General features: G+C 42.3%; 1 protein-coding gene across 4 annotated transcripts in view; it reads left to right on the forward strand.

The window, feature by feature from the left end:
* ptpn4a (protein tyrosine phosphatase non-receptor type 4a) overlaps positions 1 to 13,448 on the forward strand; it is a 252,672-nt gene that overhangs the window by 194,232 nt on the left and 44,992 nt on the right. For 3 of the 4 annotated variants that reach the window (XM_060929322.1, XM_060929318.1, XM_060929321.1), the window contains exons 14-15: positions 48 to 182; positions 1,870 to 2,031. In XM_060929322.1, coding sequence (XP_060785305.1) covers positions 48 to 182; positions 1,870 to 2,031 — 297 coding nt within the window. The remainder of the gene's footprint in view (positions 1 to 47; positions 183 to 1,869; positions 2,032 to 13,448) is intronic. The other variant, XM_060929319.1, reaches the window with a different exon arrangement.

Below are 13,448 nucleotides of genomic sequence, written 5' to 3' on the forward strand. Positions count from 1 at the left end.
ATTATTATCTTCTCTGCATAAATTACACGTGTTTCCGGTTCACCCAGATCTCCCAGTAAGCCTCTGGTTCGGAAGTTGATGGGTGTGACAGACTGGGAGGCAGTGAGCAGGAACTCTGTGTCTGAGGAGAGGCTGGAGACCAGAAGCCTACCCACCCGCTCTCCTCCTGGGACCCCCAACCAGTGAGTATATCTGAACATGAGAGAAAACTGAAAATGGCTGTCTTGAGTATTGTTTGGGTATTTAGTGGTAAAGTAAGGAAGTGGTGCCGGTTGCGAGCCTGAACCACTGAGTCGTTTATGGAAAAAAGAATGTGATAGCAGTGATCTAAAAAAAAAAAAAGCTAATGTGATATATAGTTATGGATAAACTCTAGTATCACTTTAGATATGGTGTATAGCATGTTGTACACTACCGTTCAAACGTTTGGGGTCACTTTGAAATTTCCTTATTTTTGAAAGAAAAGCACTGTTCTTTTCAGTGAAGATCACTTTAAACTAATCAGAAATGCACTCTATACATTGCTAATGTGGTAAATGACTATTCTAGCTGCAAATGTCTGGTTTTTGGTGCAATATCTCCATAGGTGTATAGAGGCCCATTTCCAGCAACTCTCACTCCAGTGTTCTAATGGTACAATGTGTTTGCTCATTGCCTCAGGTGGGTTTTACATTAGACCGTATCAGCGGATCATCAGATTAACGTTTTTAAAAACGATTAGCGTGCACACAGCAACGCCAATACACGATTCACGTGCACACAGCAACGCCAATACACGGATACGCTAATCACATGACTAATTCGGCATGTAAGTTGAAATGTGTCAGTGCGGCTCATCGCTTCCTCCTCAGCGGCTGCGCTTCAAATCACTCCGCCCTGAACAGCGAGTGCCCTCTGGAGGGTGCGCACTCCGGCCCTGCACAGCTCACAGAGCGCGCGAGTGAAGTGCACGAGCAGTGATTCGGGACTGAGCCGCTGTGCGCAAGTCACTTACCACTTGCAAGTGGAAGGATGGCAAGCCTAAAGACAATCATAACTACACAATGGGCAGTATTTGCATCAGTATTTGCAGTATTTTCATACTTTTATACTCTTTAATGAAAGGTGATACAAGGCGGAAGTCCGCGCGCGTCACATGACCAACGCCAGCGAATCAGGAAGGTGGATGTCACAGTGACGTTGTCCAATGACGATGCCAGCTAGAGCTCAGCACAGCGTATCCGCGTATTCTGAATGTTTACACAGCACCAGACCAGACACGATCTGGATTGAATACATGGACCCTGGCGGATTCCCGTTTCCCGGCGTTTCCAGGCGTTTTAATGTAAACGGACAGTGCATCCGCGAAGAAAACGAGACAGATACGGTCTAATGTAAACTTGGCCTCAGAAGGCTAATGGATGATTAGAAAACCCTTGTACAATCATGTTAGCACAGCTAAAAACAGTTGAGCTCTTTAGAGAAGCTATAAAACTGACCTTCCTTTGAGCAGATTGAGTTTCTGGAGCTTCACATTTGTGGGGTCGATTAAATGCTCAAAATGGCCAGAAAAATGTCTTGACTATATTTTCTATTCATTTGACAACTTATGGTGGTAAATAAAAGTGTGACTTTTCATGGAAAACACAAAATTGTCTGGCTGACCCCAAACTTTTGAACGGTAGTGTATTTGTGGAGAAGTTTCAGAAGAGATCACGTTTATTGCAATCCAAAGCCATGAAAGTCATTAAGAAGGAAAAGCAATGTTTTTTCATCCCCAGCTATTGGATTACTCTACTCTTGCTAGGTCCTAAAGCTTGTTTGGCTGTCTCCTAACATTACTCCAGTGAATTGAAGAAGGTTAAAAATTAATGTTTTCTATCCCCACAGTAGAAATTCTCTGTTTGTGCAAGAGGGGCCCCGGCAGCGGCCATCTTCCATGGGACATTTAGTGGAGCATGTGATTCACGCTTCGCCCAGCCTGCCTGCTTTCACCAACCATAAATCAGCCTCATCCACACAAGCCAACAGCATCAGCCTCGACTCCACACCGTGAGTGCTCTCATCATTCAGGAACACACTATCACAGCACTTTGAAATCCACATAGTCAACAAATTGAGCTGCAATCTATATATAAGGTTAGAGTAGCTGTATCAGAGTTAGTTTTGTTGATCAGTCAGTCAGAGCCTAGTATACAGTACAGATACATGTGTAACGAAATGACGTACTGTGTATCTGTATTTATTTACTGCTCCAAATATTCAACAAATTCAGCATTTTTTGTGTGTGTGTGTGAATCCTATTACTATGCCCCTGGAAACACTGTAAAACATTGTGAGTAGACATGCCTTCACTGTATTCATGATCTTTGAATACTGACTCTGACAGTTCATCAACCTCAGCTACTGTATAGAGGACTTTCATGTGACATCATCACAACTGCGGATTTCTTTACACGGACATATTACCGGCCAAGCTTTGTGTTTGACAATGACTGGCACAAGTGTACGCAGGTGACTGTAAGCCCAATTCAGTAAAAGTCTACAGATAAACTTGTCGAAGTTCCATCTAAAAGAACAATGCCAGAGACTTGTGCTTTTGGATGTAATAACAGACATGGAGATAAGCCTGGTTTAAATTTTCACCGCTTCCCGGCGAGCACAGAAAGACGAGAAAAATGGCGAGCTGCAGTTAAATGGGAAGACTGGATGATAAAGTATTTTCACGTGTGTGGAGAATATTTTATATCAGGTTAGTGTGAAAGCTCTGTGCAACGTTAAACTTTAGATCTGGATGTGGGCTTTGGATGCGATATATTTTATTAGGCCTAATGCTTGGCGAGACTAGCAGTGTGTTTGTTATGTACTGATCATGTAGACTCGGCTAAACACCATAAAATATGCTCGATCTAGGCCCTGGATTGTTTATTACTATTAGAAGTCCATGTTTGAGCTTACCTTTGTCATAATGAGGTATTTTTCTTTATCGGGAACTTTCCAGCATGTATGAAACCTGCCTCGAAATATCAGGAGGCATCTGTACTTTTGTCTGCCTTTAGCATGTCTGGTGTATTTAGAAGTCCTAAATACTAAATAGTTCAGGATGTCGTAGTGTCCCAAATCCGGTAGCTGATTTGTCGTACACTTTTCAAATGGAATAAATACATTTGTGGGTAAATTAAGAAGAAGAAACCTTTATTTTTGTCACATGTAAATTCAAGCACAGCAAAATTCCTCCTCTGCATTTATCCCACCTGAAGCAGTGAACATGCACATGCACACAGAGAGAGAGAGAGAGAGAGAGAGAGAGAGAGAGCAAGAGAGAGAGAGAGGGAGCAGTGTGCAGAATAAATACAACCCCGATTCCAAAAAAGTTGGGACAAAGTACAAATTGTAAATAAAAACGGAATGCAATGATGTGGAAGTTTCAAAATTCCATATTTTATTCAGAATAGAACATAGATGACATATCAAATGTTTAAACTGAGAAAATGTATCATTTAAAGAGAAAAATTAGGTGATTTTAAATTTCATGACAACAACACATCTCAAAAAAGTTGGGACAAGGCCATGTTTACCACTGTGAGACATCCCCTTTTCTCTTTACAACAGTCTGTAAACGTCTGGGGACTGAGGAGACAAGTTGCTCAAGTTTAGGGATAGGAATGTTAACCCATTCTTGTCTAATGTAGGTTTCTAGTTGCTCAACTGTCTTAGGTCTTTTTTGTCGTATCTTGCGTTTTATGATGCGCCAAATGTTTTCTATGGGTGAAAGATCTGGACTGCAGGCTGGCCAGTTCAGTACCCGGACCCTTCTTCTACGCAGCCATGATGCTGTAATTGATGCAGTATGTGGTTTGGCATTGTCATGTTGGAAAATGCAAGGTCTTCCCTGAAAGAGACGTCGTCTGGATGGGAGCATGTGTTGCTCTAGAACCTGGATATACCTTTCAGCATTGATGGTGTCTTTCCAGATGTGTAAGCTGCCCATGCCACACGCACTAATGCAACCCCATACCATCAGAGATGCAGGCTTCTGAACTGAGCGCTGATAACAACTCGGGTCGTCCTTCTCCTCTTTAGTCCGAATGACACGGCGTCCCTGATTTCCATAAAGAACTTCACATTTTGATTCGTCTGACCACAGAACAGTTTTCCACTTTGCCACAGTCCATTTTAAATGAGCCTTGGCCCAGAGAAGACGTCTGCGCTTCTGGATCGTGTTTAGATACGGCTTCTTCTTTGAACTATAGAGTTTTAGCTGGCAACGGCGGATGGCACGGTGAATTGTGTTCACAGATAATGTTCTCTGGAAATATTCCTGAGCCCATTTTGTGATTTCCAATACAGAAGCATGCCTGTATGTGATGCAGTGCCGTCTAAGGGCCCAAAGATCACAGGCACCCAGTATGGTTTTCCGGCCTTGACCCTTACGCACAGAGATTCTTCCAGATTCTCTGAATCTTATGATGATATTATGCACTGTAGATGATGATATGTTCAAACTCTTTGCAATTTTACACTGTCGAACTCCTTTCAGATATTGCTCCACTATTTGTCGGCACAGAATTAGGGGGATTGGTGATCCTCTTCCCATCTTTACTTCTGAGAGCTGCTGCCACTCCAAGATGCTCTTTTTATACCCAGTCATGTTAATGACCTATTGCCAATTGACCTAATGAGTTGCAATTTGGTCCTCCAGCTGTTCCTTTTTTGTACCTTTAACTTTTCCAGCCTCTTATTGCCCCTGTCCCAACTTTTTTGAGATGTGTTGCTGTCATGAAATTTCAAATGAGCCAATATTTGGCATGAAATTTCAAAATGTCTCACGTTCGACATTTGATATGTTGTCTATGTTCTATTGTGAATACAATATCAGTTTTTGAGATTTGTAAATTATTGCATTCCGTTTTTATTTACAATTTGTACTTTGTCCCAACTTTTTTGGAATCGGGGTTGTCTCATCTCATCTCATTATCTCTAGCCGCTTTATCCTTCTACAGGGTCGCAGGCAAGCTGGAGCCTATCCCAGCTGACTACGGGCGAAAGGCGGGGTACACCCTGGACAAGTCGCCAGGTCATCGCAGGGCTGACACATAGACACAGACAACCATTCACACTCACATTCACACCTACGGTCAATTTAGAGTCACCAGTTAACCTAACCTGCATGTCTTTGGGGGAAACCGGAGCACCCGGAGGAAACCCACGCGGACACGGGGAGAACATGCAAACTCCACACAGAAAGGCCCTCGCCGGCCCCGGGGCTCGAACCCAGGACCTTCTTGCTGTGAGGCGACAGCGCTAACCACTACACCACCGGGACAAAGAAATCGGGGTTGTAATAAATAAATATGTTAGTGGGTAAATTAAATGGATCTATGATGCCTGCATGTTTCAGCTTTTGGATGGAACACGATCTGCTGGTATAGCCTAAATTTTTAATCGTTTCAGAGAGATTGTACTGACTGCAGTCATCTTGATTTTCATTATTAACTGTCGCGGCTGTTTCTTTCTTTGCCCAGCAATATGGCGGACGCTGCGTGATAAACAAAAATCTATGACATCGGTGAAAGTCCTCTATATCAGTTAAGTTCATAATTTGTCTCAACTAGAGATGCGTGCGGGACTGTTTTTGTAATGCCCCTCACACGTTTATGAATTTTGTTTATACCTGTCTGTGATCTTTTCAAAGAAATGTCGTTTCTTTTTCCCAAAATCCAAACAAACAAGTAGCCTAATCTGAACCACTATAACCCTGACCAGGCGGTTACGAAGGATGAATGAAGGAATGCTAAAAGCATCGCATTCTTATTAACGAAGTGCTCTTTCTTTGTCCCGTCCCACAAACGTCATATCTGACCACTTGTTCCAACCACAAGCTTCATAACTGAGCACATGAAAGTAAAATCCTCGAGCTCACATGATTTTTTGCATGACACACACCTCTAGTGTTAACCAGACGACTGGGCAAGCTTTAAAAAAAAAAAACCATGAATAGTGCACTTCCTGTTCGTGTCTGTATTTGTATCTGTAAGGAACCCATTATGTGTTCTGTCTGAATAATCCTTAACATACAACAGTGCAGTCAAATAAGGTCCTACAGACTACAGACAGTTTGAGGGAGAGAAACACTGTAGCCTTTCTAGTAACAGCTATGAAATGTGTACAAATGAAAGACAGAAATTATAGCTTCAGTGCTAACATCAGTGTTTCTTTTAAGTGATTTTCTGGTTATTTCACATGAAGTCGGTGTGTTTCAAGATGTGGAAATCCCGAAGGTCACACGCTTCTGGCTGAAATGGTGGTTTGCAATTTTGAAAGGTTAGCAGTTTTGCGTTTGAACGTGGAAAACAAAAATCGCACAAAGCCAACACAGCCCTTGCCTGTGGTCAGAAGAGAAGCTTAATTCTATGCCACTGTTTCTCTGCGTCTGCTTTTGCTATTGCAAAGAGCCTCTGTTTTGGTGCATCCTGTGGCTTGCAATTACAGTTCACGCACTCTGTCACTGTTATTAAACAGTCTCGAATGGAAGGCGAATGCAGTGAGATGAGCTGTTAAAAGTGTTTACTGTTTTCAGAGTGCCGGTGTATTGCTTTGGTTTGTGGAAAACAGGCCGTGCGTCGTTGAGTGGCACCGCTATATACTTGCCTAATGACCTTGGCGGATATTTTGCTGCCATGTGGTTGTTTTTGCACACTGATCAAGCCGAACAGTGGAATAAAGCCCCCTTAACCCTTCCTCAGCTCTGTCCTTTGTGTTCGTCGTTCTTAAGCTGGTGCAGGACTTGACTGGCCGCTGTGTCTGTGAAAATCTGTTTATTTTACACAGTGGCCCCTTTTCAATGGATAAAGCCATCAGAGTGCTTCAAGGCAAGAGGCCGTCTGAAGGCTTTAGGTTATTTTGTGTGTATTAATTCATTTATACTGATTGGTTCGTAACAATAGGACTATACAGATTGTTGAAGAAGGGTTTGCATACTGGTATGACAGAGTTTTATCTGGAATTAGCAGAAGAGCTCGTTGTGAAAATTTCGAAAGACGAGCAGGACAGAAGCATGCGGGAAGGCTGGCTCAACTGAAACGTTCAGCAGAACCACTGCTGACGGATGCTATACTCTTCTCTCGCTCACTACTCCAAAGGATGACATAACCACCTGCTCCCACATTAGGTACACATCACATCTGCCATCACTCAGTCATACACATCTACATGCTGGACATACCCTTGGAGTACGTGTGTTTTCAGGCAGAATTATTACAACCCCGATTCCAAAAAAGTTGGGACAAAGTACAAATTGTAAATAAAAACGGAATGCAATAATTTACAAATCTCAAAAACTGATATTGTATTCACAATAGAACATAGACAACATATCAAATGTCGAAAGTGAGACATTTTGAAATTTCATGCCAAATATTGGCTCATTTGAAATTTCATGACAGCAACACATCTCAAAAAAGTTGGGACAGGGGCAATAAGAGGCTGGAAAAGTTAAAGGTACAAAAAAGGAACAGCTGGAGGACCAAATTGCAACTCATTAGGTCAATTGGCAATAGGTCATTAACATGACTGGGTATAAAAAGAGCATCTTGGAGTGGCAGCGGCTCTCAGAAGTAAAGATGGGAAGAGGATCACCAATCCCCCTAATTCTGCGCCGACAAATAGTGGAGCAATATCAGAAAGGAGTTCGACAGTGTAAAATTGCAAAGAGTTTGAATATATCATCATCTACAGTGCATAATATCAAAAGATTCAGAGAATCTAGAAGAATCTCTGTGCGTAAGGGTCAAGGCCGGAAAACCATACTGGGTGCCCGTGATCTTCGGGCCCTTAGACAGCACTGCATCACATACAGGCATGCTTCTGTATTGGAAATCACAAAATGGGCTCAGGAATATTTCCAGAGAACATTATCTGTGAACACAATTCACCGTGCCATCCGCCGTTGCCAGCTAAAACTCTATAGTTCAAAGAAGAAGCCGTATCTAAACACGATCCAGAAGCGCAGACGTCTTCTCTGGGCCAAGGCTCATTTAAAATGGACTGTGGCAAAGTGGAAAACTGTTCTGTGGTCAGACGAATCAAAATTTGAAGTTCTTTATGGAAATCAGGGACGCCGTGTCATTCGGACTAAAGAGGAGAAGGACGACCCAAGTTGTTATCAGCGCTCAGTTCAGAAGCCTGCATCTCTGATGGTATGGGGTTGCATTAGTGCATGTGGCATGGGCAACTTACACATCTGGAAAGACACCATCAATGCTGAAAGGTATATCCAGGTTCTAGAGCAACATATGCTCCCATCCAGACGACGTCTCTTTCAGGGAAGACCTTGCATTTTCCAACATGACAATACCAAACCACATACTGCATCAATTACAGCATGGCTGCGTAGAAGAAGGGTCCGGGTACTGAACTGGCCAGCCTGCAGTCCAGATCTTTCACCCATAGAAAACATTTGGCGCATCATAAAATGGAAGATACGACAAAAAAGACCTAAGACAGTTGAGCAACTAGACTCCTACATTAGACAAGAATAGGTTAACATTCCTATCCCTAAACTTGAGCAACTTGTCTCCTCAGTCCCCAGACGTTTACAGACTGTTGTAAAGAGAAGTAAACATGGCCTTGTCCCAACTTTTTTGAGATGTGTTGTTGTCATGAAATTTAAAATCACCTAATTTTTCTCTTTAAATGATACATTTTCTCAGTTAAACATTTGATATGTCATCTATGTTCTATTCTGAATAAAATATGGAATTTTGAAACTTCCATATTATTGCATTCCATTTTTATTTACAATTTGTACTTTGTCCCGACTTTTTTGGAATCGGGGTTGTATTTGAACTCTTTCCGAGCAAAATTTAAATAACATTCATCATCCACACAGAGGCAGAATGATATTTATGCCACAAAACGTGAAGCCTTTATCCAGTGCAATGTGTATAAATAGGAAATAATAAAAATACAGTAGTGTAAATAGCCCTATTCTACAACTGTAGTAATCCATATTATGTCAAGAACTGCTCAGCTAAGTAAAAAGAAACGACATCCATCATTACTTTAAGACATGAAGTGTCTTTTAATGAATAAAAATAAAGACTGAATTAGAAGGTGTGTCCGAACGGTACTGTATTGATGATGATGATGATGATGATGATGATGTTTGTCCTTTGGGGTCAAAGATGACCATGACTTCAATTTGGTGGGTGTTGGTTGTGGGTCCGAAGGTGACTGATGAGGCCAATCCAGGCTTTGAAGGCATGCCCACATGTCGGGTATGCGTGGGTAAGTGCTGTAGTGGGGGTGGCAATTGTTCGAGCCTTCCGTGCAGCTCGTTTCTTCTGGGCCTCAGTGATGCATTTCATCTACTGTGGGAGTATAAGCGCTAATCATTGTTGCGTTCTTCTTGCCTCCAAGTGGGAGCTGAAGTGTCATCAGGTGATCGTTGATGCCGTCTGGGAGTTTGGTAAGTTTCTGGGCGAGGTGGGACTTTACAGCAAATCCAACGCCTACCTCTCAGTGTTCAGTGCTGCTACAACCACTCCAGAAGAAGGTATAACCACCATCACGTTCCATGAGCTGGCCCTTGTCTGCAAGGCGTGTTTCGCTGAGGGCAGCTATTTCCACGTTGTAGCGAGCTAGTTCCCTGGCGACTAGTGCAGTTCTTCTATCCAGCCTGTCTGCTTTGATGTTATTCAGTAGAGTGCACACATTCCACGTACCAATGTTGAGTACCTTCACTATCTTATTTATTTTCTTATTTGTTGTATTTCAACCACTGAGTGGGAGCCCGACCAGCTGCAGTGTGCTGGCCAGGGTGAGGTGAAGCTGTTTGGGGCACATTTTCTAGCCCTTTCCTCCATGGAGGTGAGCAGAGTGAATCCTAAACAGGGCTGCTCAGACACCCAGGGGGCTGCCAAACTCCACTGCTGCTTCCTTCCAGCAGAGAGCGACCCTATGCCCTGGGCCTCCTGTGTTCAGGTTTGTGACTACAGCTTCCAGTGTTTCCATACCTGCTGCTTCGCCACTTGCCCATCAACACAGGACTTGAATTTGAAGTCATGACTTGGATTAGAGTGAGGGAGAGTTGCGCAGCCGTCAGCCTCACTCTCTCATCCTGACCTAACCGGGTCCAGGGGCAAGACAAAATCAAGATGGCTGGAGCTAGGTCAGGATGCAGTGGATGGCCAACAGTGTTCTACGTGTTGCACTGTGCCTTGATGGCGCTTCACAAACGCTTTGCTGGGTCCGCCTTCCTGCTTGTTGAACCACCAGGTGGTGGTCTCGTCCGCGCAATCTGCCGAGTCCAGTCTTCAGTCGTAACCCTGATAGTCCGGGAGCCATGGGGTCGGACCCGGAATTTTTGGTTAAAGGTTTTTTTTTTTGCTTTATCTTATAGATTTGAGGTAGCTCTTCAAGATTTAAGAGGGTGCCCGGTGATATCCCTTGGGCAATTTAATATATTAACCCTTTAATGCCCTATATGCCCAAATAATGGAAGAAAATACAAAAAAAATAATATCAGTGTAAATACTGATATTAAATGCACCAAGTTGGCTGTATCTGATAGGTATTCACATTTTTCTCTATATTTGTCATTCAAATACATCAAATGTGGATTAATTAACCCTTTCATAACTTTTCCAAATTAGCGATTTTTATACAAGTATTACATAAACTCTACAGTTAATACAAAATAATGATCAATATCTATGTAAGAACTATACAGCATGCAAAAGAACTATATACAGCATGCATACACTCACACCAATGATCCACTATGTAAACGAACTATATACAGCATGTATACACTCACACCAGTGATCCACTATGTAAAAGAACTACAGCATGCAATAGAACTATATACAGCATGCATACACTCACACCAGTGATCCACTATGTAAAAGAACTACTGTATATACAGCATGAAATAGAAATATATACAGCATGCATATACATTCACACCAGTGATCCACTATGTAAAAGAACTATATACAGCATGCAATAGAACTATATACAGCATGCATATACACTCACACCAGTGATCCATTATGTAAAACTACAGTATGCAATATATCAAGCATGCAAAATGGCATATACAGCATGCGCACACACACACAAGAATAGCAAAAGATACTGATTTTCAATTAACCAAATTGGCTGTACAGTATTCACGCTTTACTGTCATTCAAATTAGTCAAACGTGTAATTGACCCTTTCATAAATTTGCAAAATTAACAATTTTGATACAAGAACTACAGTACATAAAGCATGTACGTGCATGCATGCATGCACACGCACACACATACACATGCACACACACTAATGAGCAATAATTATGTAAAATAATTACATACAGTATGCAAACACACACACAAAACACAAAAACTATTTAAGGAAAGAACTAAGAGTTCAGATGAAAAAAAAAACCCTCTAAACCCTTTGCCATTGCTTAGTGTCTGTAAAAATATGCTTATGTACTGAATGCCAGCTAGTACAGAGGAGAATGTTAAGTAAACCTTACTCCCCAACGTTTTAAAAGTCGTGCTAGTCAGTGGAAGAGCAGTGTGGTTTGGAGTGGGGGTGAATCGGGGACAATGCCCTGAATTTTACTAGGGAACCAGGAACATTACTATTTCAACAATCAATATCGTAAAAATAAGCAATCTATTAGCTTAATGTATTAGCTTAAGGAAACCTTACTGCCCAACGTTTTAAAAGTCGTGCTAGTCAGTGGACTGGCTAGTGCACATGACTCTCAGTCCACAAGCAGTGTGGTTTGGAGTGGGGGTGAGGGTAAGGTTAACAGACTTTTGAGATGATAATCGGGGACAATGCCCTGAATTTTACTAGGGAACCAGGGACATTACTATTTCAACAGTCAATATCGTTAAAATAAGCAATCTATTAGCTTAATGTATTAGCTTAAAAAAATCAGTGACTAGCATTTACTAGGTGAGAGTTGGGTGTGCTAGCCAGTGTTGTGAAACTATGGGTCTAGTTCACTGGTGAGCAGTGAGTACATGTCACTGCTCTTTCATGATTACAGTCAAATAGTTTCTCTGCTTAGCTTATGCGTGCTGTGATCTTTTGGGGGCAGTGTGATTGACAGAGTTAGCAAGACAGCTACACAAGTTGGCTTGAATTAGCTAATTGTGTCCCTCATATGCCCCTGCAGAAGTAAACACAAGGATGACAATGGAGTGTATGCCTAATAATTTAAGGCTCGCATTAACAACCAAAGTAATAGAGTAATAAAGGGCTTTTTGGTATAAGCCCCGCCCCCAATTGCATGGCCACACCCCCAACCATGGCTGGAACCCCACCCCCAGGCCTTAAACTCATCCTATTATGTTAACAAACACAAAAATAAGTATGATATATAGACTTTGGTGAACATAAAGTGAAGAATGTCAAAATGTCAGAATTTAGGCTATGACTGCAGCACATCCAACAATAAAGGGCCAATATCCGGAATTGCCCAAGGGATATCACCGGGCACCCTCTCTTATCTTAATGAGTAGACCTTGGACAACAACAAACAGCAAAAAAAAAAACTTTAACTGACGAAGCCAGGTTCAGCCAAATTTGGGCCTTTGGCTCCCGGACTATGACCAGGAGGAGCAAGGGGTTGCTAGTGCTTGCTCAAGGCACCACCCCAGGCTAGTGGAGGGAAGGAGACGCTTTACTATTCCATTGCATGGCAGCCAAGGACGGCACATGCCCACTGCCCTAATACACATTCTACATTGTATTCTGTAACGCATTCTACAGTATGTTCTATAACACACTCTACACTACACTACATGACACAATCCACACTACACTCTCTCCGGAATGCAGGAGCTCAGGATCTCCGATCATGCCCACAACCTCACAGTTGGCTTCGCCCTCCAGAAACCTCCAGGTGATCCCACTCACCAGACGTGGGTGGATTTGCTCGAATTTGTAGTGTATTTAGAGTTCACCAGTACTCTAGTAAAAGTTTAATCTTTAGAGTCTTGATGCTTTCTCACTGCATAGCGGCAAGCGGTTTGACTTGGACTTCAAAGCTTATGATTCCTCAAACTTGAAACTCGAGTCTGACTTCTGACTTCAAAGACTTCAAAATTTATGACGCGAAACTCATGGCTGAGTGGGAAGTGCAGGAGTAGAACAGCTGTAATGGTACTGTATTAGAGCCATTACAGCTGTTCTACTCCCGCACTTCCCACTCGTCCACAAGTATTAACAGCAGTTTTAGATTATAAGAGTTTTAGATTATAACTTTCAATTTAATTGCCCAGGCTTACAGTTCTGATAACGAAATAATAACAACCTTCATATTAGGTGAGAGTAATTGCCACCATTGGCATGTGACAAAAAAAATAAACGAATAAAACAGTCACCATCCATCCATCCATCCATCCATTATCTGTAGCCGCTTTATCCTTCTACAGGGTCGCAGGCAAGCTGGAGCCCAGTAG

Source organism: Neoarius graeffei, chromosome 9, assembly GCF_027579695.1.
Source record: "Neoarius graeffei isolate fNeoGra1 chromosome 9, fNeoGra1.pri, whole genome shotgun sequence".
NCBI lineage: Eukaryota > Metazoa > Chordata > Actinopteri > Siluriformes > Ariidae > Neoarius > Neoarius graeffei.